We start from the raw sequence: 23,714 nt of genomic DNA on the forward strand, positions 1-23,714 counted from the left end.
TGTGAGTGTGTGTGTGTCCTGAGGCTGGCTGATCTCTGTGTGTGTGAGTGTGTGTGTGTCCTGAGGCTGGCTGATCTCTGTGTGTGTGAGTGTGTGTGTGTCCTGAGGCTGGCTGATCTCTGTGTGTGTGAGTGTGTGTGTGTCCTGAGGCTGGCTGATCTCTGTGTGTGTGAGTGTGAGTGTGTCCTGAGGCTGGCTGATCTCTGTGTGTGTGAGTGTGTGTGTGTCCTGAGGCTGGCTGATCTCTGTGTGTGTGAGTGTGTGTGTGTCCTGAGGCTGGCTGATCTCTGTGTGTGTGAGCTCAGTCAGTCTCAGCACCAGCTGAAGGAGGGGACTCTTACTTACGCCCAGCTCTTGGTGTTTTAGGGCTTTGTAATGGTATGTGTTGGGGTCGCTTGTTTTTAGGTGTTTCCAGAATTTCAGGGCTCTTTTTTGAATGTTTAGAAGCAGAGGGTATTGGCCTAATTCTGCTCTGCATCCGTTGTTTGGAGTTTTTCTTTGAACTTTATTCTTTTACAGAAATCTAAATGTAGAGTTTCGATCGGGTGTTTTTCCCAATTTAAGAAGTCAAATTTTATAGAAGGACCCCACACTTCACTGCCATACAAAACAATTGGTTCAATTATAGATTTGAAAAGTTTGAGCCAGATTTGGATTGGGATGTCAATTTTAATGGATCTTTTTATGGCATAGAAAGTCCTTTGAGCTTTCTCTTTGAGTTCATTCACAGCCAAAGCAAAGTTACCGGTTGGAGTTATTTTCAGGCCGAGGTAAGTGTATGTTTTTGTGGTTTCAATGGTTCTGTGTGATAGTGTGAATGTGTGTGTTGGTCCCTGAGATCTGGAGCGTTTCTGGAACATCATTACTCTAGTTTTTTGGAGGTTGACCGTCAGGGCCCAGGTCTGACAGTAATCCTCCAGCAGATTCAGGCTGTCCTGAAGCCCCTCTTCAGTGGGCGACAGGAGGACCAGGTCATCTGCGTAGAGAAGACACTTTATCTCTGTGTCGTGTAGAGTGAGACCTTGAAAGGGGGCGTGTTCTAATATGTTGGCCAATTGGTTGATGTAGATGTTGAAGAGGGTGGGGCTTAAACTGCATCCCTGTCTCACTCCACGCCCCTGGGGGAAGAATTCGGTTCTTTGGTTCCCAATTTTAACCGCACAATGGCTGGCTGTGTACATTGATTTGATCAAATCATAGAATTTTCCCCCTATTCCACTGTCGATTAGTTTTAGGTATAGTCCTTCATGCCAGATTGAATCGAATGCTTTCTTGAAATCAACGAAACAAGGAAAAATTTTTCCTTTGTTTTGATGTACATATTTGTCAATTAGTGTTTGTAATGTAAAAATGTGATCGGATGTGCGACATTTAGTAAGAAAGCCAGTTTGGCATTTACTCAAGGCATTGTGCTTCGTAAGGAAGTGTAACAGTCTGGTGTTTAAGATGCTACAGAACACCTTCCCCAGGTTACTGTTCACACAGATGCCTCGGTAGTTGTTGGGGTCTAGTTTATCTGCGTTCTTGTGAATGGGGCTGATGAGGCCCTTGTTCCAGATCTCAGGGAAGAACCCGACACACAGAACATCATTGAAGAGTTTTAGCATGGCCAGTTTGAAGCTTTGCTCTGTGTGTTTCAGCATCTCGTTCAGGATGCTGTCGACACCACAGGCTTTCTTGGGCTCAAGGACCCCTAATTTATCTTCCAATTCTTTCATTGTTATGGGGAAATCTAAGGGGTTTTGATTCGCTTTAATCGATCTTTCTAAATGGTCTAGTTTATTAATTATTTGGGTTGGGCTATATAATTCTTGGAAATGAGTTTTCCACGTCTCCCCATCTTGGATGGCCAGAGTTTCTTGATTTGGTTTGTATAATAATTTCCATTTATCCCAAAATTTGTGTGAATTTATAGATTTTTCAATTTCTTCAAACTGGTTTTGCAAAAACTGTGCTTTTTTCCGCCGGAGTGTGGCTTTATATAGTTTTAGTGCCTCACAGTAATGAAGGTGGAGGATTATCTGGTTGTCTGTGTTTCTGATTTGATAGATTTCTGAGGTTTTTTCTCAGAGTCTTACAGTCCAAATCAAACCATTTGTCAGTATCTAAACATTTTTTCTTTGGTTTAACAATGGTCAAATGACTCTTTTGTGCTGTTTTGTATAATATGTTGTTTAGATCTTGTACTTCCTGATTGATGCCGAATTGATTTTTAGGGTATGCCTGTGTTTGGAATGAGTGTAAGAGGGACTGTATTTCTGGAGATTCAACAGCATTGATGTAATTTGTGGCGCTGTTTTCTGTCCATTTGAATGACATAATTTTGATCATTTGATATAGTGTCCTAATTGGTGTGGGTGATGTTTCAGATTGCTTTATATAGAGTGTGATTTGGCTGTGGTCTGAGAAAGGTTTCAGGGGTTTGACTGTGAATGCTCTCAAAGAGGAAAGGTGGAGATCTGTGATGGTATAATCTACAGTGCTGTTACCGAGAGCTGAGCTGTAGGTGTATCGGCCGAGCGAGTCTCCTCGCAGTCTTCCGTTGACGATGTACAGAGCTGCAGCAGCTGCCGTCCGTGAGCGTTCACTGTCTGATCACAGTTTTCTCTGGCGGGGTAAGAAGGGTACAAGTCGTTATTGCCAGTGATGAATCTGGTACCGTGTGGTTCTAAGAAATCTAATTGTTCTCCGGTTCTAGCGTTTAAATCACCCATAAGCAGCACGTTTCCCTGGGCCTGGAAATGGCTGATTTCTTGTTCAATGTTTTGAAAGGTTTCCTCTTGGAAATACGGAGACTCGAGGGGGGGTATATATATGGCACAAAGGAAAACAGGCTGAGATGCTGATATTAATCCTTTTTGTATTTTCAGCCACAGGTGGTATTGATCTCTCTTAACTAATTCTATGGCCAGTTCAGATTTAATCCAGATGATCATCCCTCCCGAGTCTCTCCCCTGTGTGACTGATGTGAGTTTGACTGATGGTAATATTATCTCTCTGTATCCCGAGGGACAGCCAGTGAACACATCTCCTCTACACCAGGTCTCCTGTAAGATGATGACATCTATGTCTTCAAGTTCTTTCATAAAGTCACAATTTCTACTTTTTAGGCCAAAGATTGAGGAGTTTAGACCTTGAATATTCCATGTAGAAAAACTAAGTGATTTCATCACAAACTTTTAAAATAATCGGTATGGTTTGTTTGCCATTTTGAGAAAAGAGAATGATACAAAAATACAATAGAGTAAAAGAAAATAGTGAATGATGGAAGTAATGTTATGGTAGGAACTCAAACACATCAATAAATCCATTTTAAATTACATGTACACTTATACTAAGAATGTGGCTTGGTAAATGGTATATCTAAGTATATATATATATATATATATATATATATATATATATATATATATATATATATATATATATATATATATATATATATATATATATTATTTTTATTTATTTATTTTTTATTTTTTTACCATTGTCCACTGTGTGTGAGTAAGTGAGAGCAGATGATACTCAGCATGTGTTGGATGTCGTGGAGTTCAGCGTTAGCTCGGCTCGCTCCTCTGCTGACAGCTTGGGCGTAGCTCGGTCTGTCTGGCTGGGCCGGGATCTGCTGTGGTCGGGCTTCAGCCGCTGGAGCGTTGGGGCTGTTATATGACAGTCTCTGTCCGTACGGATACTCTCTGGGCGCTGAAGCTCTGTGTGGACCCCTGAGAGCTGAAGGTCTGGGCGCTGAAGCTCTGGGTGCTGAAGGTCTGGACGGTGCTCCGGTCAGGGCTCTAGATGAGGTGTTGGCTGGGATGTAGTGTCCTGAGGTGTGTCTCGTTGGGTTGGCTGGGTTAAGACTGGTTCTACTTGTCTGGTTGGTCCTGTTTAGAGCGACATCTTTGAGTTTCTTTGCAAAAATATGTACCAGGTTCTTATAAAGGTGGACGTGGTCATATAGTGAGTCGGTGTCCAGGTCTGGATGGTGGGCCAAGTGTACGTTGGGCAGGAGGGCACAGTGTCTGGAGATGCTAGAGTTTATTTTATTAATTGTTTTGGGATGGAAATCTTTCCTCTGGAGTAGAGTGGACAGGGTGATTTTTGAGTTGGGGAAGGTTTCTCTAGCTTTTTCCACGACGGCTCTGAGGGAGTCAGACACTCGGTCCTGTTGGCTCCGCAGGTCGTTGGTGCCCGTGTGGATTATGATGTGGCTGGGTCGGCCTAGCTGGGATTCTGTCAGGAGCTCCAGGGCTTTGTCGGTGGTGGGACACCAGAATTTAACAGCTCTGTGTCGGGGGAAAAGTTTCTTTGTATCAATGAATTTGCCGTTTGAATCGATGAGTAGAGCTACTTCAGGTTCCTCTGTGCTGGTTTGTGCTGGGCTGCTGTGAGACGAGGGCTGATGCTGTTGTGCTGGGGAGCCTGACGGGGCGCTGTGATGGCTGTGCGCTGTCTGGGTCGGGTCTCTCTGAGTCTGCGCTGAGGGGTGTTGACTCCCTGTGTTAGGTGAGTTTGGGGTGGAGGGGAATGTTTGAGCTCTGTGGGTCTGTGCTGGTTCTTCTCTGGCCAGGAGGAGTTCTCTCATCTGCTCTTTCAGGGCCTGGATCTCACTGTTCAGCTGTTCTCTCTGCTCTCTCTTCTCCTGTATCTCTCTCAGCTGCTCTTTCAGGGCCTGGATCTCACTGTTCAGCTGTTCTCTCAGCTCTCTCTCCTCCTGTATCTCTCTCAGCTGCTCTTTCAGGGCCTGGATCTCGCTGTTCTGCTGCTCTCTCTCCTCCTGTATTTCTCTCAGCTGCTGCCTCATCTCTAGTGTGGACTTTTCTCTGTCCTGTATCTGGAGTCTCAGTGCGGTCAGCTCACACTGATAGCTGTCCTTCTCCGTCTGAAGCGTTCTCATCTGCTGGGTGAGGGCTGTCAGTCTCTGTGTTTGCTGCTCTGTGTTCTGCTGGAGTTCAGTATGAGCTGCACATGTGTGTGACTGCTGCTGTTTGAGCACCGTTTCTCTGAGCTGCACCATCTCCATCTCCAGCTTCATGAAGTGCCCCTGAAGTATAGGGATGGATTTGAGCAGGGAGGATGGGATGTTCTCAGTTTTAGCCGTTTCTGCAGGAGTGGGCCTGAGATCTGAGCTGCTGTTCTGTGGATTCTGTTCTGATGACAGACTCTCAGATAGCAAAGCTTTCTCGTGTTTCACAGTTTCAGCTATTGCTCTGTAGTCAGCCTGGAATAACTTCAGGTTCCCCTGTACCATGACTGTTCCGTTTTTGTAGATGTTCACAGTCATCATAGTGCTATCTGGGTCTTGTGGTTCTCTGATTTGGACTTTCCAGCCATTACAGATGCCGCCTTTTTTTACAGAGGGGTAATGTTTGATGATGGCTTTATGCCAGGCACTGGGGTGATCAGAGAAGAAAATGAGGTTGCAGATTTCTCCAGTTTTGAATAAATCTGCAAACAGAGTCTCTGGATTGTTAGAAGTTTCTGTTTGTAGTTTTTCCTTGCAGAGTCAGTTCTGATCTCAGAGGGATACTGTATGGTGGTGAGTGGGGAGCTCATCTGCATATGGCAGTGGGGTGATGGCAGCTGCTGCTCTGATTGGCTGATTTTCTCTGGCTCATTTGAATTGATACATTGAGGAATGCCAGAGTGTGGGCTAGCCATAGCTTTAGCTTTATAGCATTTTAGCTTATAAAAATACAAAAAAATGTCAATTCTATGCCCTTATATTTGGAAAAAAACAAGCAAACAAGCCAAAAAAAGGTTTCCAGTGCAGTTTTGTTTGTACTCACTGCTTCTCTCTCTGTGAATAAGTGGATCTTCTTGTTTTAACCTTCCCTCCAATTTTCCAGCAGGCCTGCTGCTAGAAGTTTGATGCTCTGATCCTCTGCGTTGATTATTTGGTTTCAAAAGCATAAATACTATATTTTCTGAGTTCTTTTCATGAAAGTTTGTGTCTGTATGTGGTATTCTTCTAGATTTTGTAGATTTTTCATCTATTTCTCATCTCAAAATAGCAAACAAAAAAGAAAATTCAAGAGCTCATGTAGATCATGGCTTCTACTCTCTGTCTCTGTCTCTCTCTCTCTCTCTCTCTCTCTCTCTCTCTCTGTTTGCGCATGCGTGGGCGTTTGTTGAGTGAGTTTGCACGAGAGTGGGGTGTGCTGGTGCGAGTGAGTGAAGCAATTATTGCTTTTTCTTGGACTTTTTTCCCTCTTTTTAGTCAGTTGGTTTTCTTTTATTGTGTGTATTGGGTCGTCCTTTTAGGAAGTGTGCCGCGGGTCTTGCGGTACTGTAAATGCCGGGATGGCGGCAGCTTCCGTGCAAGGAACGCCACCTGTTCTCTCACTCCGTAATGGGTGCAGGTGTGCGTCAGACCCCGATGTTACGGTAGAAGAGTTGCTCGTAGTTGTGGGAGAGCAAGTCGGGTTTGAGAACATACTGTCGGCCTCACGAATGAGCAAAGCGATTGTTGTCTTTTTGATGAGTGAAGCTTTAGTGAATCAGCTGACTGTGAGCGGAATATGGGTGAAGGAAGCTTTTGTACAGGTTACCCCGCTGTCCGCTCCAGCTACCAAAATTACCATTTCTAATGTCCCTCCGTTTATTCCTAATGATGTTATCATTAAAGAATTAAGGAGATTCTGCAAAATTGCGAGCCCTGTCAAAATGATCCCTTTAGGGTGCAAAAATGCCGCTCTTAAACATGTGCTCTCTTTTAGACGTGTAGTCTATATGTTCTTAACTTCATCAGAGCGCACATTAGAAGCATCTTTCCGCGTTTCGCATGGAGATAACTCGTACATGGTGTATGCTAGTACCGAGAGTCTTAAATGTTTTGAATGCGGGGAGTTGGGGCACAAACGGTTTTTGTGCCCGCATAAAGAAGTGTTGAATGACTCGCGGCCGTCTACTTCTCATATGGATATACATAATATGAAGGAGAAAGGAAGAAAAGGCTCAGAGCAGGTTGATGGAGCAGCTGAGGTGAAGGGACAGAATGAGGTGAGTAAGTTTGATAAAATTACTGTGAGTAATGAGAAGCCTGGATGTAGCTCTGGAAATACTGAGAGTGTTTTTTGTAAACCTGTGAGCAATGAACAGCTTGGTTCTAGTTTTGTTGCTGGAAGAATTGAGAATGGGTCTAATGCTGTTGATGCTACTAGCGGTAATGAAGACAAGTCAAGTCACCTTTATTTATATAGTGCTTTTTACAATGCAAATTGTGACAAAGCACTGCACAATATCAAAAAAGGGAAAATAATGTGTCAATAAGTTTAAATGGTGTCTTTGCAATAAGGTCGGCGATATCGCTGGAAATGAAGCGTCCCCAACTAAGCAAGCCAGAGGCGACAGCGGCAAGGAACCAAAACTCCATCGGTGACAGAATGGAGAAAAAACCTTGGGAGAAACCAGGCTCAGTCGGGGGGCCAATTCTCCTCTGGCCAAACAAACCAGCAGTTCAGTTCCAAACTGCAGCAAGTCAGATTGAATGGGCTCAGCTGGTTCCAGTGGTCTTTTCCGATGGCTGTCTAAGTGGCGGGGTCCTCAATGGGGATCTGTCTCTGGCGTTCATCCAGGTGTCTGGCCTCTGCCTACGATCAGGGACACATACGTCATCTCCCGGCGCTGATCCTCCATCTCAGGTGTTCGGTCATCTCAGATCATGTAATGGTTGGATCCAGACTGAAGTTCTGTAATTCCTAGCTACCACGGGATGTTAATTCCGTGGCAGAGACATGATTAGCGTAGCTGCTGTTCCATTTAAGCAAAAATGAATTGTTCAACCCAAGCTAAAGAATAATAATAATGTACGTCTGATCAGATATAACTGCAGTACAAGATTATAAGATGCATTATGTGAATGCTTGGCTAAAGAGATGTGTCTTTAATCTAGATTTAAACAGAGAGAGTGTATCTGAACCCCGAATGTTATCAGGAAGGCTATTCCAGAGTTTGGGAGCCAAATGTGAAAAAGCTCTACCTCCTTTAGTGGACTTTGCTATCCTAGGTACTACCAAAAGTCCAGAGTTTTGCGACCTTAGGGAGCGGGTTGGATTGTTGCGTGGTAGAAGACAAGTTAGGTACGCAGGAGCTAAACCATTTAGGGCCTTATAGGCAAGTAATAATATTTTGTAAATGATACGGAACTTAATAGGTAGCCAGTGCAGAGACTGTAAAATTGGGGTAATATGATAATATTTTCTTGATCTGGTAAGAACTCTAGCCGCTGCATTTTGGACTATCTGTATCTTGTCTATTGAAGATGCAGGACAACCAGCTAGCAGTGCATTACAATAGTCCAGTCTAGAGGTCATGAATGCATGAACTAGCTTTTCTGCATCAGAAACAGGGAGCATGCTTCGAAGCTTAGCAATGTTCCTGAGATGGAAGAATGCTGTTTTTGTAACATGGGAAATATGATTTTCAAAGGACAAGTTGCTGTCTAAAATAACACCCAGATTTTTGACTTTAGAGGACGTAACAGTGCATCCGTCTAGTTGCAAATTATAATCCACGAGATTCTGTGTACTGTTTTTTTGGTCCAATAAGTAATATCGCTGTCTTATCTGAATTTAGTAGGAGGAAATTATTGGTCATCCAATCTTTTACACTTTTTACACAATCTATTAGCTTAGATAGTTGAGAAGTTTCATCTGGTCTTGTTGAGATATATAATTGAGTATCATCAGCATAGCAAGGAAAACTTATCCCGTGTTTTCTAATAATATTTCCAAGGGGCAACATGTAAATTGAAAATAGCAGAGGACCTAGGACAGATCCTTGTGGTACTCCATACTTTACTGGTGATAATTGAGATGACTCCCCATTTAAATTAACAAAGTGGTAGCGATCGGACAGGTAGGATCTAAACCATCTTAAAGCCTGCCCTTGAATACCAATATAGTTTTGTAATCGATCTATGAGTATATTATGGTCTATAGTGTCAAACGCAGCACTAAGATCAAGTAATACTAGCAATGAGATGCAGCCTTGATCTGAAGCAAGTAGTAAGTCATTTGTAATTTTAACAGGTGCTGTTTCTGTACTATGATTGGGCCTGAAACCTGATTGAAATTCTTCATAGAGATAATTTTTTTGCAAAAAGGAGCATAATTGAGTAGACGGAATAAACGGAAGATTTGAAATGGGTCTGTAATTTGCCAGTTCATTTGAATCTAGTTGTGGTTTCTTAATAAGAGGCTTAATAACCGCCACCTTGAATGGTTTTGGGACGTGACCTAAATATAACGATGAGTTAATAATATTGAGAAGCGGTATTTCTGCTACGGGTAACAACTCTTTCAGTAATTTAGTAGGTACAGGATCTAATAAACACGTTGTTGGTTTAGATGCACTGATACATTTATTTAGCTCTTCCTGTCCTATAGTTATAAAGCACTGCCGTTTTTCTTTGGGTGCGATGAGTGAAGCTGAAATACTAGACGCAGTAGAATCTACATTTGATATTGTATTTCTGATGTTATCTATTTTATCAGTAAAGAAATTCATAAAATCATTACCATTGAACTGTGGGGGAATATTTAGATCGGGTGGTGTGTGTTTATTTGTTAATCTAGCCACTGTGCTAAATAAGAACCTTGGATTGTTTTGGTTATTATCTATGAGTTTGCGGATATGCTCTGCCCTGGCAGCTTTTAGAGCCGGTCTATAGCTGGACATACTGTTTTTCCACGCAATTCTAAAAACTTCTAATTTAGTTTTTCTCCATTTGCGCTCAAGATTACGAGTTTCTTTCTTGAGAGAATGGGTATAACTGTTGTACCATGGCGCAGTACATTTTTCTCTAACCTTTTTCAATTTGAGGGGGGCAACAGAGTGTATTTATGGGTACACAGAGCAGTTGAGATAAATCAGGCAGGTTATTTGTGAATCTGTCTTTGGTGGCTGGAACAATAGTTCTGCCCGGACGATAACGCGGAGCCATATAATTAATATCGGTAATACGCAGCATGCACGATACAAGGAAATAATCAGTAACATTGTCACTTTGAGGTACGATATCTATATTGGTAAGGTCAAGTCCATGCGATTATAATTAAATCTAGCGTATGATACATGTGTGTATCCTCTTATGTAGGGACAGTTAGAGGGGCTGAGGAAGGCTTGGCTGATGAACTAGATAGTTTATCTCAGCAAACTGATGATAGCACTAAAGATGAGGAACAATGGTCAGATTTTATGGAAATGGCAGGACAACATGAGTGGTGGTGGTGATGGCGCAGTGGATAAGACACATGCCTTTGGTGTGAGAGACCCGGGTTCGAATCCACTGTGAGACACCAATGTGTCCCTGAGCAAGACACTTAACCCCTAGTTGCTCCAGAGGCGTGCGACCTCTGACATATATAGCACTTGTAAGTCGCTTTGGATAAAAGCGTCAGCTAAATGAATAAATGTAACATGAGAAGGATTTGTACTCTGTTGAAGAAATAAATTCCTTTCTTGATAAAACAAAAGGTAAAGCAGGTGTAGAAGTCCAGAATCTTTTCCCTGACCTTGATAAGTTTGTCTCTTCTGTGATATGGGTACGAAAAGAGAGTAGTTACAAGGAACTTTCACAACAAAAACGTTTTCGTCTGAAGAAACATATCACTGTAATTAGACAATCAGGTAGATTGACACAAAAATTGCACATTGGACTTTACACTTGATAGAAATGGAGAGGAGCCACATTCACAGTCAGCACTCTGTTTAGCCAGCGTGATTAAGAATCATTTTTTAGATGTCTGGAGAGAACAGAATCTTAACGCAACAGTACACTTGGGTGAAAGTCAGCTCTGGTCTGATTTCTACTGCTCATTTGGACCGGTTTTACGTATCTGGAAATATGAGAAATAGAGTTAGAAATACAACTATTGTCCCCATGTGTTTTTCTGATCACAAACGTATCACAGTTGATTGTGTTTTGGACACACGACCTCACAAAAGTTATTATTGGCATTTTAATATTAAACTGTTAGAAGATAAACTTTTTATCGAAAGATTTAAGTTATTTTGGGAAAGTTGACAATATGCCTTGTATTCCACTTTGTGTTTAAAGAAAACATTGGAGCAATTGGAACAAGATATTATTGCTATTGAGAGAAGCATGACTGTTAACGATGCTGTCGGTTTACAGGAAAAGTGGACTGAGAAGAAACTCTCCTTAAGTTCTATTTTAAATGAAAAGGTAAAGGGTGCACTTATAAGAAGCAGGTTTTTAACAGTGAGAGATATGGATGCTCCTACTTCTTTTTTCTTTAATTTGGAACGCAAAGCTGCTCAAGATAAACAGATGTACAGTCTAAAGGACAGTGCTGGGCGTATCATTTCTGATCCACTGGAGATGCGCAGACTGGCTGTGGACTTCTACTCTACTCTTTTTGCTGCTGATAATTCAGATGGACATGCTAGAAATGAACTTTTACAGGATCTCCCTGTTCTAGCTTCAGAGCAGAAGAATTGGTTGGAAAAAGAACTTAGTTTTGATGAAGTGACTGCCTCCGTGATGGACCTCTCTTTAGGCCGTACACCCTGAATAGATGGTCTTCCCACTGAGTTCTATAGGAGCTTGTGGACTGTCATCGGGATTGACTTTTTTAAAGTTCTTCAAGAATCCACTAATGAAGGAGGTCTTCCTAAGAGTGCAATTTTAACTTTGCTTCCAAAAAAAGGAGATTTAACTTTGCTAAAGAACTGGAGGCCTGTGGCACTTCTATGTACGGAGTATAAAATTATCTCTAAATGTCTAAATTATTAAATAGTGTACTGCAACAAATTATACATAAAGATCAATCTTATTGTATAAAGGGTAGATATATTGCAGACAATTTGCATTTGGTGAGAGATCTTTTTGACTTTGCTTCTATTAATGATGTTGATGTGGGTTTTTTGTCAATTGATCAGGAAAAAGCTTGATTGGGTAGATCATGTCTATCTTTTTGAAACGCTTAAAGCCTTTGGGTTTGGAGATCATTTTATTTCCCTAATTAAACTGCTCTATTCTGAAGCTACGTGTTTAATTAAAATGGCCGGTGGTCTTAGTATTCCCCTAAGGGTTCAAAGGGGTATCAGACAAGGATGTCCTCTTTCAGGGCAGCTTTACAGTATTGTCATTGAGCCTTTATTATGTAAACTAAGAATAGAGTTAAGGGGTCTACAAATTAATACAGTGATGCCCCAGCAGCTTGTTAAACTTTCTGCTTATGCAGATGATGTTTCGGTTTTAATTAGTGGCAGTGGAGATATTCATTGTTTAGAAGAAAGTTTAGAATGTTATGGTAAAGCCTCTTCTGCAAAAGTTAATTGGGCAAAGAGTGATGCTTTGTTGTGTGGAAAAGACAGTAAAGGTCCCTTACTTCCGGGGGGGTGAAATGGGGAAGGGCAGGTTTAAAGTATTTGGGTGTGTTTTTGGGAACTGATGAATACAAGAAGCAAAAGTGGGAGGGCCTAATGGAGAAAGTGTGTGCTCGGTTGTCTCACTGGCATTGGCAGAGTACTGGTCTGTAATAATTTGGTTGCCTCGTGCTTGTGGCACAGAATGATGGTGCTGGAGCCCCCAGAAGATTTGACAAGAGGCATTCAACAGAGACTTATAGACTTTTTCTGGTCAGGACAACACTGGCTGAGAGCCTCAGTCCTCTATCTGCCTAGGCAAGAGGGGGGTCAAAGGCTTATCGACATTAGGTCACGAATTAAGGCCTTCAGACTCCAGACAGCTCAAAGGCTTCTTTATGGAGAGGACGTGAGTTGGTTTGGGGTTGCTTGTGCCCTTTTGAGAAGAGCAGGAAAGATGGGACTTGATCGCCACTTGTTCTTATTGGATGGTGATAAACTGGACTTGAGTGGTCTGACATCCTTTCACAAGTCAGTGTTAAAATCATGGACACTTCTCAGGACTTCTCGAGAGTTAAGTGATACTCATTTTCAGTGGCTAAAGGAAGAACCGTTGTTTTTCAATCCAGCACTTGAGGTGGATTTTTTTAAATCTCCTTTTCTGAGAAACGCTGCTCTTTCTGCAAACATCACTAAAGTAATACATCTAGCCTCCGAGGATGGCTGGTTGTCTGCAGAGGCATTGGCTTTTAAGCTTGGCATAAGATCTGTTCGAGTTTCTCAGACTTCTGACCGAAGTGCAGGATTTTTTCCCGCAGAATTTTAGTGTGTCCCAAGTTGAACCTGGTGGGGAGGAAGTATTATCCTTCCCAGACCTGGAGGTCTCAGCAGAAAGTGGCGAGTGGCAAGAAGCAGAAGGTAACATCCTGTCCTTTGCATCACCTCAGTCAGGACTTTTCAGTACTGTTGGGAAGAAGCAACTATGTGATGTGTGTAAAAGCTCTTCACTGTCAAACTCTGGCGAGTGTGAAGGAGTCTAAGTGGTTGGATTTTTTTGGGTCAGGCTCTTCACCCAAAGGTAGTTGGAGGACCTTGTACAAACCCCCCATTGATAAACGGTCTGGAGACCTGCAGTGGTGGATTGTGCATGGTATAATAGCTACGAACAGACACAGAGCACACATTGATCCACAGGTAGGGGAGGGTTGCCCTTTCTGTGGACAATCAGAAACAGTTTTTCATTTATTTTGTGAATGTGAAAGGCTTGTTCCTAGGGCTGGGCGATAAAACGATAACGATATGTATCGCGATAGACACGTGAACGATATCAATAAATGTGTTCGATAAAACGTTCGATATTTTTTTATTCTTCGTCGGAAGAAAACAAAGGCTGCCAAGCAAGTTTGGTTGCATTAACAAAGGCACTCGCTCTCTGGTAACCTAGCAACGTAGGGAGTGACACGCTAACAGCCAATCATGTAACAGTATCATGTTTGGTTGCGCCATATCGTTGTCTCGTGTCTAAGTGCGCACGCGCAAAAAAAAAAAAAAAAAGTGCGCACGCGCGGCTGAGAGTGCACGTCTGCAGCCAGACCCTATTGGCCGGTCTGCTGGATTCCTCTTCATAAGCAGAAAATGAGTGCCGCAGCGAGCGAGGAAATTGTAAATAAAAGAGAAAGACAGCTCGCCAGTATGGCAGTTTTTGGATATTATAAGTCTGACCGTAGTCAGACCAAATGTCGTCTGCAAATTATGCAAGACCGTCGTCCCCGCCAAGACTGGTAATACCACGAACTTGATGTAGCACTACCACCTTTAAAAAAATATCAATAATTATCGATATCGACCGATATGAAACACTGATATCGTGATACAGTTTTCAGCCATATCGCCCAGCCCTACTTGTTCCTCTGTTTTGTTTTTTTAGAAGAATGCTGCCGTAAATTAGGGGAGACTTTTACTAAAGTTTCCTTTATCTATGGTCCTAAATATAAACTTTCCAAAAGGGAGACCCATGTATTAGTGAAAAACTTTATTTTTGGCCAAGCAAAGTTGGCTATTTGGTTGTCACGAAAAAATAAGATGGTTGGAATGGGACAGACTGATGTTACTTTGATTTTTAGGGGGTTGATAAAATCACGTTTAAAGGTTGAATTTGCTTTTTATAATTTAATAATGGATAAAGAGACCTTTAAATATAGGTGGGGGATTAATAACTGTATATGTGAGGTTGATTGTGATGGATCTCTGAATATTTATGTATGATAATGATTATATGTTGTTGTTGTTGTTGTTGTTGTTGTTGTTGTTGTTGTTGTTGTTGTGGTGGTGGTGTTTAAATTTTTTTTTTAAAAATTAATGTTTTCTGGTAATTAAAGAGAAGTTTAAAAGTAAAAAAAAAGTCTCTCTCACACATACACACTCACACTCTCTCTCTCTCTCTCTCTCTCTCTCTCACACACACACACTCTAACAAATACACACTCTCTCTCACACTCACACGGAGCCCTAGCTCATGAATTATTCATGATCTTGCCCGGCAGGAGGCGACGCGTCAGAAGCAGGAGGCGGAGCAGCAGCAGGAGGATGAGGAGGGTTGGGTGAAGGTGACGAAGAGCAGCCGCGGCGTAAAGGTCCGCCCACACAGCGAGGCGGCCAATGAGAGGACGCTCCAGAAAGAGAAGAAGAAGAAAGCGCGCAAGGAGCTGCTGAACTTCTACACATGGCAGCACAGAAACACACAGAAAGAACGTGAGTCTCGAGACGATCAACACCACAATCATGCACGAGTGAAGACTGAGAGAGAGTGCACTAGATAGTGTGTGACGAGTCTGCTCTCTGAACACCACCGACTCCATGCGTCTAGCCCTTTATTTATTAATCGGTTTTATCATGAAAAAGAATTCGAAACAATAGAAATATGAGATATAAACTCAATATATTATCTATAGAATTGCGAGATAAACTACAAAGTTGCAAGTTATAAACTCAGATTTGCGAGATACAAACTAATAATTGAGAAGTCTGTTGTAAATCTGAGAAAAGAGTCGGAGTATGGTGCCGTGTGTCTGAAAGATTCTCAGTGAATCATCCGTCTGTTTCAGATATCGCTGAACTGAGGAAGAAGTTTGAAGAGGACAAACAGAGAATCGCTGTACTGAGAGCACAGAGGAAATTCAGACCCTACTGAGTCAACCTACCCACAATGCCCTGCACCTGCTGACTCCACATACCCACAATGCCCTGCACCTGCTGACTCCACATACCCACAATGCCCTGCACCTGCTGACTCCACATACCCACAATCCCCTGCACCCGCTGACTCCACATACCCACAATGCCCTGCACCCGCTGACTCCACATACCCACAATCCCCTGCACCCGCTGACTCCACATACCAACAATCTCCTGCACCCGCTGACTCCACATACCCACAATGCCCTGCACCCACTGACTCCACATACCAACAATCTCCTGCACCCGCTGACTCCACATACCCACAATGCCCTGCACCTGCTGACTCCACATACCCACAATGCCCTGCACCCGCTGACTCCACATACCCATAATCCCCTGCACCTGCTGACTCCACATACCCACAATGCCCTGCACCCGCTGACTCCACATACTCACATGCTCTGCCCCTGTGTGCTTGTACTGTCTGATTACATGAAGGTTCATTTGAAATAAAGTCTGCAGGGAGTCAGTCGGCTGGTGTCTTTTACTAGAGCTGCCAACTTTCAGGCATTCAGAGGGAAAACTGACGCAGTTTCTACTTTCCTCACACCACACATCTGTGGCTAAATATAATCTGCTCAGAATTTGAACAAAAGTGTTGTTTTTCAGCTGTATACCCTAGGGGTCGACCGATATGTGTTTTTCAGGGCCGATACAGATTATTACAGACCAAGTAGACCGATAACCAATATATTGAACCGATATATATGTCTGGTGTAAAAATGAAAATGAATGTCAAAATTAAGAATAACATGTAAGAAATAGCGTATTGTGTGATTGTTCTTTTAAACAAAAGTTGTAATAATTGTAGTAGTATTAGTAAATAAACAGAACTTTTATTTTGACGGGTTGCCATGAGGACCTCTTAAGTTTCTGTAGCTTATTTATGATATGACGATCGTTTTACTCAAACGAAACCGTCAAATGCTCATGAAGTAACTCTCAGAGCAGTTCTGGGGATGATGTTCATGTATTTATGTCCTCATTTAGTGACATGGCAGATGCGGAAAACACCGCGAGCGTCGCGCGCTTCAGTGTGTGCGTGTGTGTGTGTGTGTCAAAACCGCGCGTCTGTGCCTTTCACATACAGAGACATGCCGACCATGCAGAATTCATATTTAAATAGTCTTTTTGCAGCTTAATGTTTACAGATAGTCCATATCATGAGTCGATTTAAGTGTACTGACCTACTTTTGATTAATTCATCCAAACTTTGACTAATACTGTGACTCCGCGTTATACAGTAAATGCTATTTATATGACTGGATTCCGCGATTCCCCCGCGTTTCCCCCATCTCGGAAACCATAAATAGATAATATTGAGGTTTTTACAACTTCAGTGTAGTGGATTGTAATTTATTGCAACTTGAGCAACGTCTGCTGCTGCCTTTGAGAGATAACTGATGCGTGATGAAGCAGCACCAGTTAGCAAGCGCTTTCGGTGTGAGAGCGCCTTTAGTCTTCCACGTTGATTGGTTGGACTCCTGACTCTCAACAAATCAGATGCGCGGTGAGCGGAGACTGCTCTAGGCCACAGAGTGGTGAGTTCCGACAGGATGCATCAGAGCCAAATAGCGCGTTTCATAATTAAATAATTTTATCGGCACATCGGTTTTTGAAAATGACCGATGCCGATTATCATAAAAATGCTTAATATCGGTGCCAATAATCGGCCAGGCCGATAATCGGTCGACCCCTAGTATACCCTGTACAAGTTTCAATAGTGTCATAAATCCCTCATAAATGTGATTCATTCTCGAATGGGACAAAAATTATTTCTCAAAATAGATGTTCAAGCAAAGTAAATGCAGACTAACAGGTTAACTGAAAAAATATTAGAATTTTCATGTCCAATTTCTTTTTTTTTAAAAATGCGGTTGCAATTAATTATAAAAGTAATGACTTGTAAATCTTGCATTTCTCTCACTGTACATTGTTCCTGAACTCCAGGTTTATGATCTGTGAGTACTCCAAACCACAAAGATATCGTGACAGCTTTTCACACGACCAAACTGAAGCCACATGCTCTTTTTCAATTTGAGCGTAGCGCTTCTCTGCAGCTGTGAGAGTATAGAAACAGAAGGCCACTGGAAGCATCTTCCCATCATGCTCTAGAAGCAATGCACCATCTATTCAGTAAAGCATTGGTCTCAACCTCAATTCCTGGAGGGCCACAGCTCTGCACAGTTTAGCTCCAACCCTAATCAAACACCTGATCCAGCTAATCAAGGTCTTCAGGATCACTAGAATCTTCCAAGCAGGTGTGAGTTGGAGCTAAACTCTGCAGAGCTGTGGCCCTCCAGGAATTGAGTTTGAGACCACTGGCGTAACTGCTAGCATCGGCCGTGATGACTGTTGGCTTGTTCACATCATTTTTTTTTTTTATTTTACCTTTATTTTACCAGGAAAGTCCCATTGAGATACAAAATCTCTTCTTCCAGGGAGTCCTGGCCAAAAATGGCAGCACAAAAAGTTTCACAATAAAACAATTTCAAAAACATAAAACAAACAAAATCATTTGCCCTATATCCAGCTGATTACAAATATGTAATTTACTTATAGCAAGTACATGTTTCCTTCAGAGTAGACCATAAAAGGTTTTTTAAAATATTTACAGAGGGAAGTGATTCCAGCATAATAATACTCTGCAGCTCGTTCCATAACGAAGGAGCAAAATAAGAGAAGGCAGTTTTGCCTAACTCAGAATGTACTCTTGGAACATTTAAAAGAAGTTTAGCAGAGGATCTAGTACTGTAGTTACAAGTGTAAAAAGATAAAAGACTGCAAATAAAAGTAGGTAATTTTCCCAACAATGCCTTGACAATAAACAGCAACATGTGCACTTTCCTTCTTTGAAACAAAGAGGACCATCCCACCAGTTCATACAATATACAATGATGGGTGCGTGAAGAGGCACTCGTCACAAAACGTAAAGCAGCATGATATACATAGTCCAACTTTTTAAGTGAAGATAAACTTGCATGCATATAGATCACATCACCATAATCTAATACTGAAAGGAAACAACTCTGTATAATTCTCTTTCTTGCTTTAAAAGGAAAACATTTCTTTAAACGAAAAAGAAAACCCAACTTTAATCTAAGCTTTTTTAAAAGTTTTTCGATATGTATCTGAAATCCTAGTTTGTCATCCAACCATATACCCAAGTATTTATAACAATTTACTCTTTCAATAGATTCTCCTAATAAAGTTAAAATAGGACGAACTGTTTCAGTGCGACGAGTGAAAAGCATGTATTTTGTTTTCTTTGAGTTTAAAACCAGTTTTAAGTTGGATAATGATAATTGCAATAACTGAAAAGATTCTTGCAAGAGCTCAATGGCTTGATTCACCGAATGTGCTACTGTATATATAATTGTGTCATCAGCATATAAATGAATTCTAGCTGAGGTTATCCCATAATACGCCATGCTCCACGCACCCTGTTTATCATTATTTACAGGCCTCCAAAATATTATCCAGCCTTTGTTGATGAGTTCACTGAACTGTTATCAATGATTTCCTCAGAGTTTGAGTGTTTTGCTATTGCAGGGGATTTTAATATTCACATAGATAATGCAGAAATCAAAACTGCAAAAGAAATTATAACTGTTTTAAACACTTTTGACCTGAGTCAGCATGTGCACGGACCCACACACAATCGTGGACACACTCTAGATTTACTCATCAGTAGAGGTCTAAACATCTCATCCATTGTAATCAAGGATGTAGCACTATCTGATCACTTCTGTATTTTCTTTGATATATTGATCTCAGTCACCACTGAATCTAGATCTGTCTCTATCAGTAAGAGATGCATTAACGAGAACACTAGTGCGCTATTTATGAAGGCAATATCATTAACACCAAGCATTTCTGCAGACCCTGTTGATCTTCTCCTGGAGTCATTTAACTCAAAAGTTAAGAATGTTATTGATGATATTGCTCCGATAAAGGTCAGCAAGAAGACTGGCAGACAAAAATCAGTTTGGAGAAAATCATCAGCAGTTCAGAGCATGAAAAGACAATGCAGAAAAGCTGAGCGGATGTGGCGGAAGACGAAACTCGAAATTCACTATAGCATCTATAAAGACAGCCTTCATGCTTTCAATGTGGAACTAGCCACAGCTAGACAGACTTTCTTTTCAAACCTTATAAACAGTAACTTAAACAACACTCGCACACTTTTTGCGACTGTTGAGAGACTGACAACCCCCCCCCCCCCAAGTCAGATTCCCAGTGAAATGCTCTCCGACAGCAAATGCAATGAGTTTGCTTCCTTCTTTTCTGAGAAGATCAATAATATCAGAAAGGAGATTGGCACATCCTCAAGTCATGCAGAGGTCACACAGATTCGACCGCGATTTCAAAAAGAAGTGACTGTGTGTTTTTAAAGAAATTGATAACAAAATTTTGGAAGAAATAGTACAGCACCTTAAATCTTCAACCTGCTATCTTGACACACTTCCCACATCCTTTTTCAAAAATGTGCTTAACTGTTTAGAAGTTAAGAAGTTAATAATTCTTGGGGTGATCTCTTAGAAGTAGTGAACGCCTCACTTCTTTCTGGGGCTTTTCCAAACTCCCTCAAAACTGCAGTTGTTAAGCCCTTTCTGAAAAATCGCAATCTTGATAACACCATGCTGAGCAACTATAGACCCATATCAAATCTTCCTTTCATAGGTAAGATTATTGAAAAGGTAGTTTTTAATCAGCTGAACAACTACTTAAACTCAAATGGATACCTGGACAATTTTCAATCTGGTTTCCGAGCACATCACAGCACAGAGACAGCACTCATTAAGATAATAAATGATATTCTCTTCAATTCTGATTCTGGCAAAATATCAGTGCTGGTACTACTAGATCTTAGTGCTGCGTTTGACACTGTCGATCATAACATACTTCTAGAGAGACTGGAAAACTGCGTCGGGCTTTCTGGGATGACACTCAAATGGTTCAGGTCATACTTAGAAGGGAGAGATTATTATGTGAGTATAGGAGAGCATAAGTCTAAGTGGACGGCCATGACATGTGGAGTCCCACAAGGCTCAATTCTTGCACCGCTCTTGTTTAGCCTGTATATGCTCCCACTAAGTCAGATAATGAGGAAGAACCAAATTGCCTATCACAGCTATGCTGATGATACCCAGATTTACCTAGCCTTATCTCCAAATGACTACAGCCCCATTGACTCCCTCTGCCAATGCATTGATGAAATTAACAGTTGGATGTGCCAGAACTTTCTTCAGTTAAACAAGGAGAAAACTGAAATCATTGCATTTGGAAACAAAGATGAAGTTCTCAAGGTGAACGCATACCTTGACTCTAGGGGTCAAACAACTAAAAATCAAGTCAGAAATCTTGGGGTGATTCTGGAGACAGACCTTAGTTTCAGTAGTCATGTCAAAGCAGTAACTAAATCAGCATACTATCATCTCAAAAACATTGCAAGAATTAGATGTTTTGCTTCCAGTCAAGACTTGGAGAAACTTGTTCATGCCTTTATCACCAGCAGGGTGGATTACTGTAATGGTCTCCTCACCGGCCTTCCCAAGAAGACCATTAGACAACTGCAGCTCATCCAGAACGCTGCTGCCAGGATTCTGACTAGAACCAGAAAATCTGAGCATATCACACCAGTACTCAGGTCATTACACTGGCTTCCAGTTACATTTAGGATTGATTTTAAAGTACTTTTACTTGTTTATAAGTCACTCAATGGCCCAGGACCTAAATATATTGCTGATATGCTCACTGAATATAAACCGAACAGACCACTCAGATCATTAGGATCGAGTCAGTTAGAAATACCAAGGGTTCACACAAAACAAGGGGAGTCTGCTTTTAGCTATTATGCGACCCGCAGTTGTAACCAGCTTTCAGAAGAGATCAAATGTGCTAAAACATTAGCCACATTTAAATACAGACTCAAAACTCATCTGTTTAACTGTGCATTTGTTGAATGAGCACTGTGCTATATGTCCCAACTGACTGCACTGTGTTTTATGTATAATCATTTTCTTTAAATTTATTTTAAATCATTTTCTATATAATTTTAAAATTCCTTGTTTTTATTATTTTTATTTCCATGTTTTTATTGATTTTAATGTCTATTTCACTTTCTTTTATGTAAAGCACTTTGAATTACCACTGTGTATGAAATGTGCTATATAAATAAACTTGCCTTGCCTTGCCTTACTAAAGCTTTCATCTTTCAGTCTCTGTGACATAGCGCGAGTAACAGCGCACGAAGGAAATACCTCTGGGTATTTCTGAGCCAATTCATCATGAGCGGCGCAGGGAAGAGGAACATTAATTACCTCAGAGCTAGGAAAAACTTTTCCTCCTGCCAAGTCATTCCCCAAAATAAACGTGACATCTCGAACGGGAAGACACGGTCGCACTCCAACAACAACGCGGCCGGTAACAAGCGAGGATTCAATTTCAATTTTGTTCAAAGGCACATTCACAAAGCCCATCTCGAACCCCTGTACTAAGACACTTGAACCAATAGAGCTCTCATCAGACAGCGGTAATATTCCTTCTAGAATAAAACTCTGAGCAGCTCCTGTGTCACGAAGCACCCTGACTGATTTTCACGAATTTACATTACCAACCAAAGACACAAATCCGTCCATTATGAATGGCACATATCCCTGTTCTTCACACATGTCAACTTAAGAAGCTAACAACTCCAGTCCTTCTAATTGTGGCGAGGACGTCATCAATAAACCTACGGGTTTAGGGACACTATTTTTCTTTTTCAGTGCTTTGCACTCTGCAATAATGTGTCCATGTTTCTTACAATAGAAACAAACGGGTGAGGACACGGACTTGACAGAATTCTCCGCCACTTTATCCTCACACGGAGCGTGATCAAAGCTATGATTTGAATTCCGTCGACTGCTGCTACTAGAATTTTGTACATTACCAAACACATTCTTATGTGCAAGTACATATTCATTAGCTTAAGTAGCAGCGGCGGAACTTTTTAGAACTTTCTGCTCATTTAGATAGGTTACAACGCATTCTGGTAAACAGTTTTTAAATTCTTCTAAAAGAATCAGTTCACGAAGCTCTTCATACGTTTTTACCTTCATGGAAGCACACCACTGATCAAACATTGACTCTTTTTCACGAACAAATTCAATGTAAGTCTCATCAGTTTTTCGATGATTACGAAATTTTTGGCGATAAGCCTCAGGAACCAGTTCATAAATTCTAAGAACGGCAGCTTTTACTTGTTCATAATCAAGAGACTTTTCCACTGACAAAGAAGAATACGCTTCCTGGGCTTTCCCCACGAGAACACACTGCAACAACATGGGCCAAAATGTTTTCGGCCACTTAAGATTAATTGCCACACGTTCAAAAAGAGCAAAAACCTTGTCAAAAGCCCAAGGGGGGACAAGGGGTATGTTTCTGAGGGACAATGTGGGACACTGCCTGGCGCGGCGGTGCCCCCACCCCACGGGCAGACTCACTGATAGTGGTTTACCCATTTCTAGCACATACCACCTTACATGGTATATTAATAATGCCCTATTCCCCTAAACGTGTAATTGCTGATGTATGCTCATGAATAGGCCAACCAATGTGTATTTTTTTCTAAATAAAGATTCATAATATTTTGAACATTCAATGAATTGACAGATGCACTTCCACTTACGATTTACTTTAGCTATTTAATTGTATTTATTTTTCATTACGATTTATTCAATTATACGATTAACAGGAATTGTAGATGCTCAACACCACAAGAACAGTTTAAAAAAAAAAGTCTTAACTCACAACTCCAGAGGTTCACGGAACGAGAAGGGGGAGGAAGGATGGTGCATGTTAGTAAAGGCAGGCGCAGGAAAAAAAAACTGTTCAGTGTTCTGGGGACACCTTTAGGACTTTGGGGACACCTTTAGGACTCAAACCTTTTCACCAGCATCTGAATCAAATAAGGAAGAAAGATAAGAGACAGAATTAAAGCAACATTCATTTTTATGATAAGCTTCCAAATGGTTTTCCAGTATAGACAGAGGAGTGCAATGCAGAGGAGTGCAATGCAATGCAACCCATCACCATCACAAGGTGACAACAATACAAAAAGGTGCCAAGATACAATCCTATGCAAAACAATGACATATTTT

General features: G+C 41.4%; 1 protein-coding gene across 2 annotated transcripts in view; it reads left to right on the forward strand.

The window, feature by feature from the left end:
- The window catches only part of LOC306863752 (ribosomal RNA-processing protein 7 homolog A-like), a 25,568-nt gene extending 7,916 nt beyond the window's left edge, over positions 1–17,652 (forward strand). The window contains exons 6-7 of one of the 2 annotated variants that reach the window (XM_079407290.1): positions 14,877–15,084; positions 15,438–17,652. In XM_079407290.1, coding sequence (XP_079263416.1) covers positions 14,877–15,084; positions 15,438–15,523 — 294 coding nt within the window. In that variant the 3' untranslated portion in view covers positions 15,524–17,652. The remainder of the gene's footprint in view (positions 1–14,876; positions 15,085–15,437) is intronic. The other variant, XM_079407289.1, reaches the window with a different exon arrangement.
- The last annotated feature ends 6,062 nt before the right edge of the window (positions 17,653–23,714 follow it).

The sequence above is a fragment of the Barbus barbus genome (assembly GCF_936440315.1).
Source record: "Barbus barbus genome assembly, chromosome: 4".
Lineage (NCBI taxonomy): Eukaryota > Metazoa > Chordata > Actinopteri > Cypriniformes > Cyprinidae > Barbus > Barbus barbus.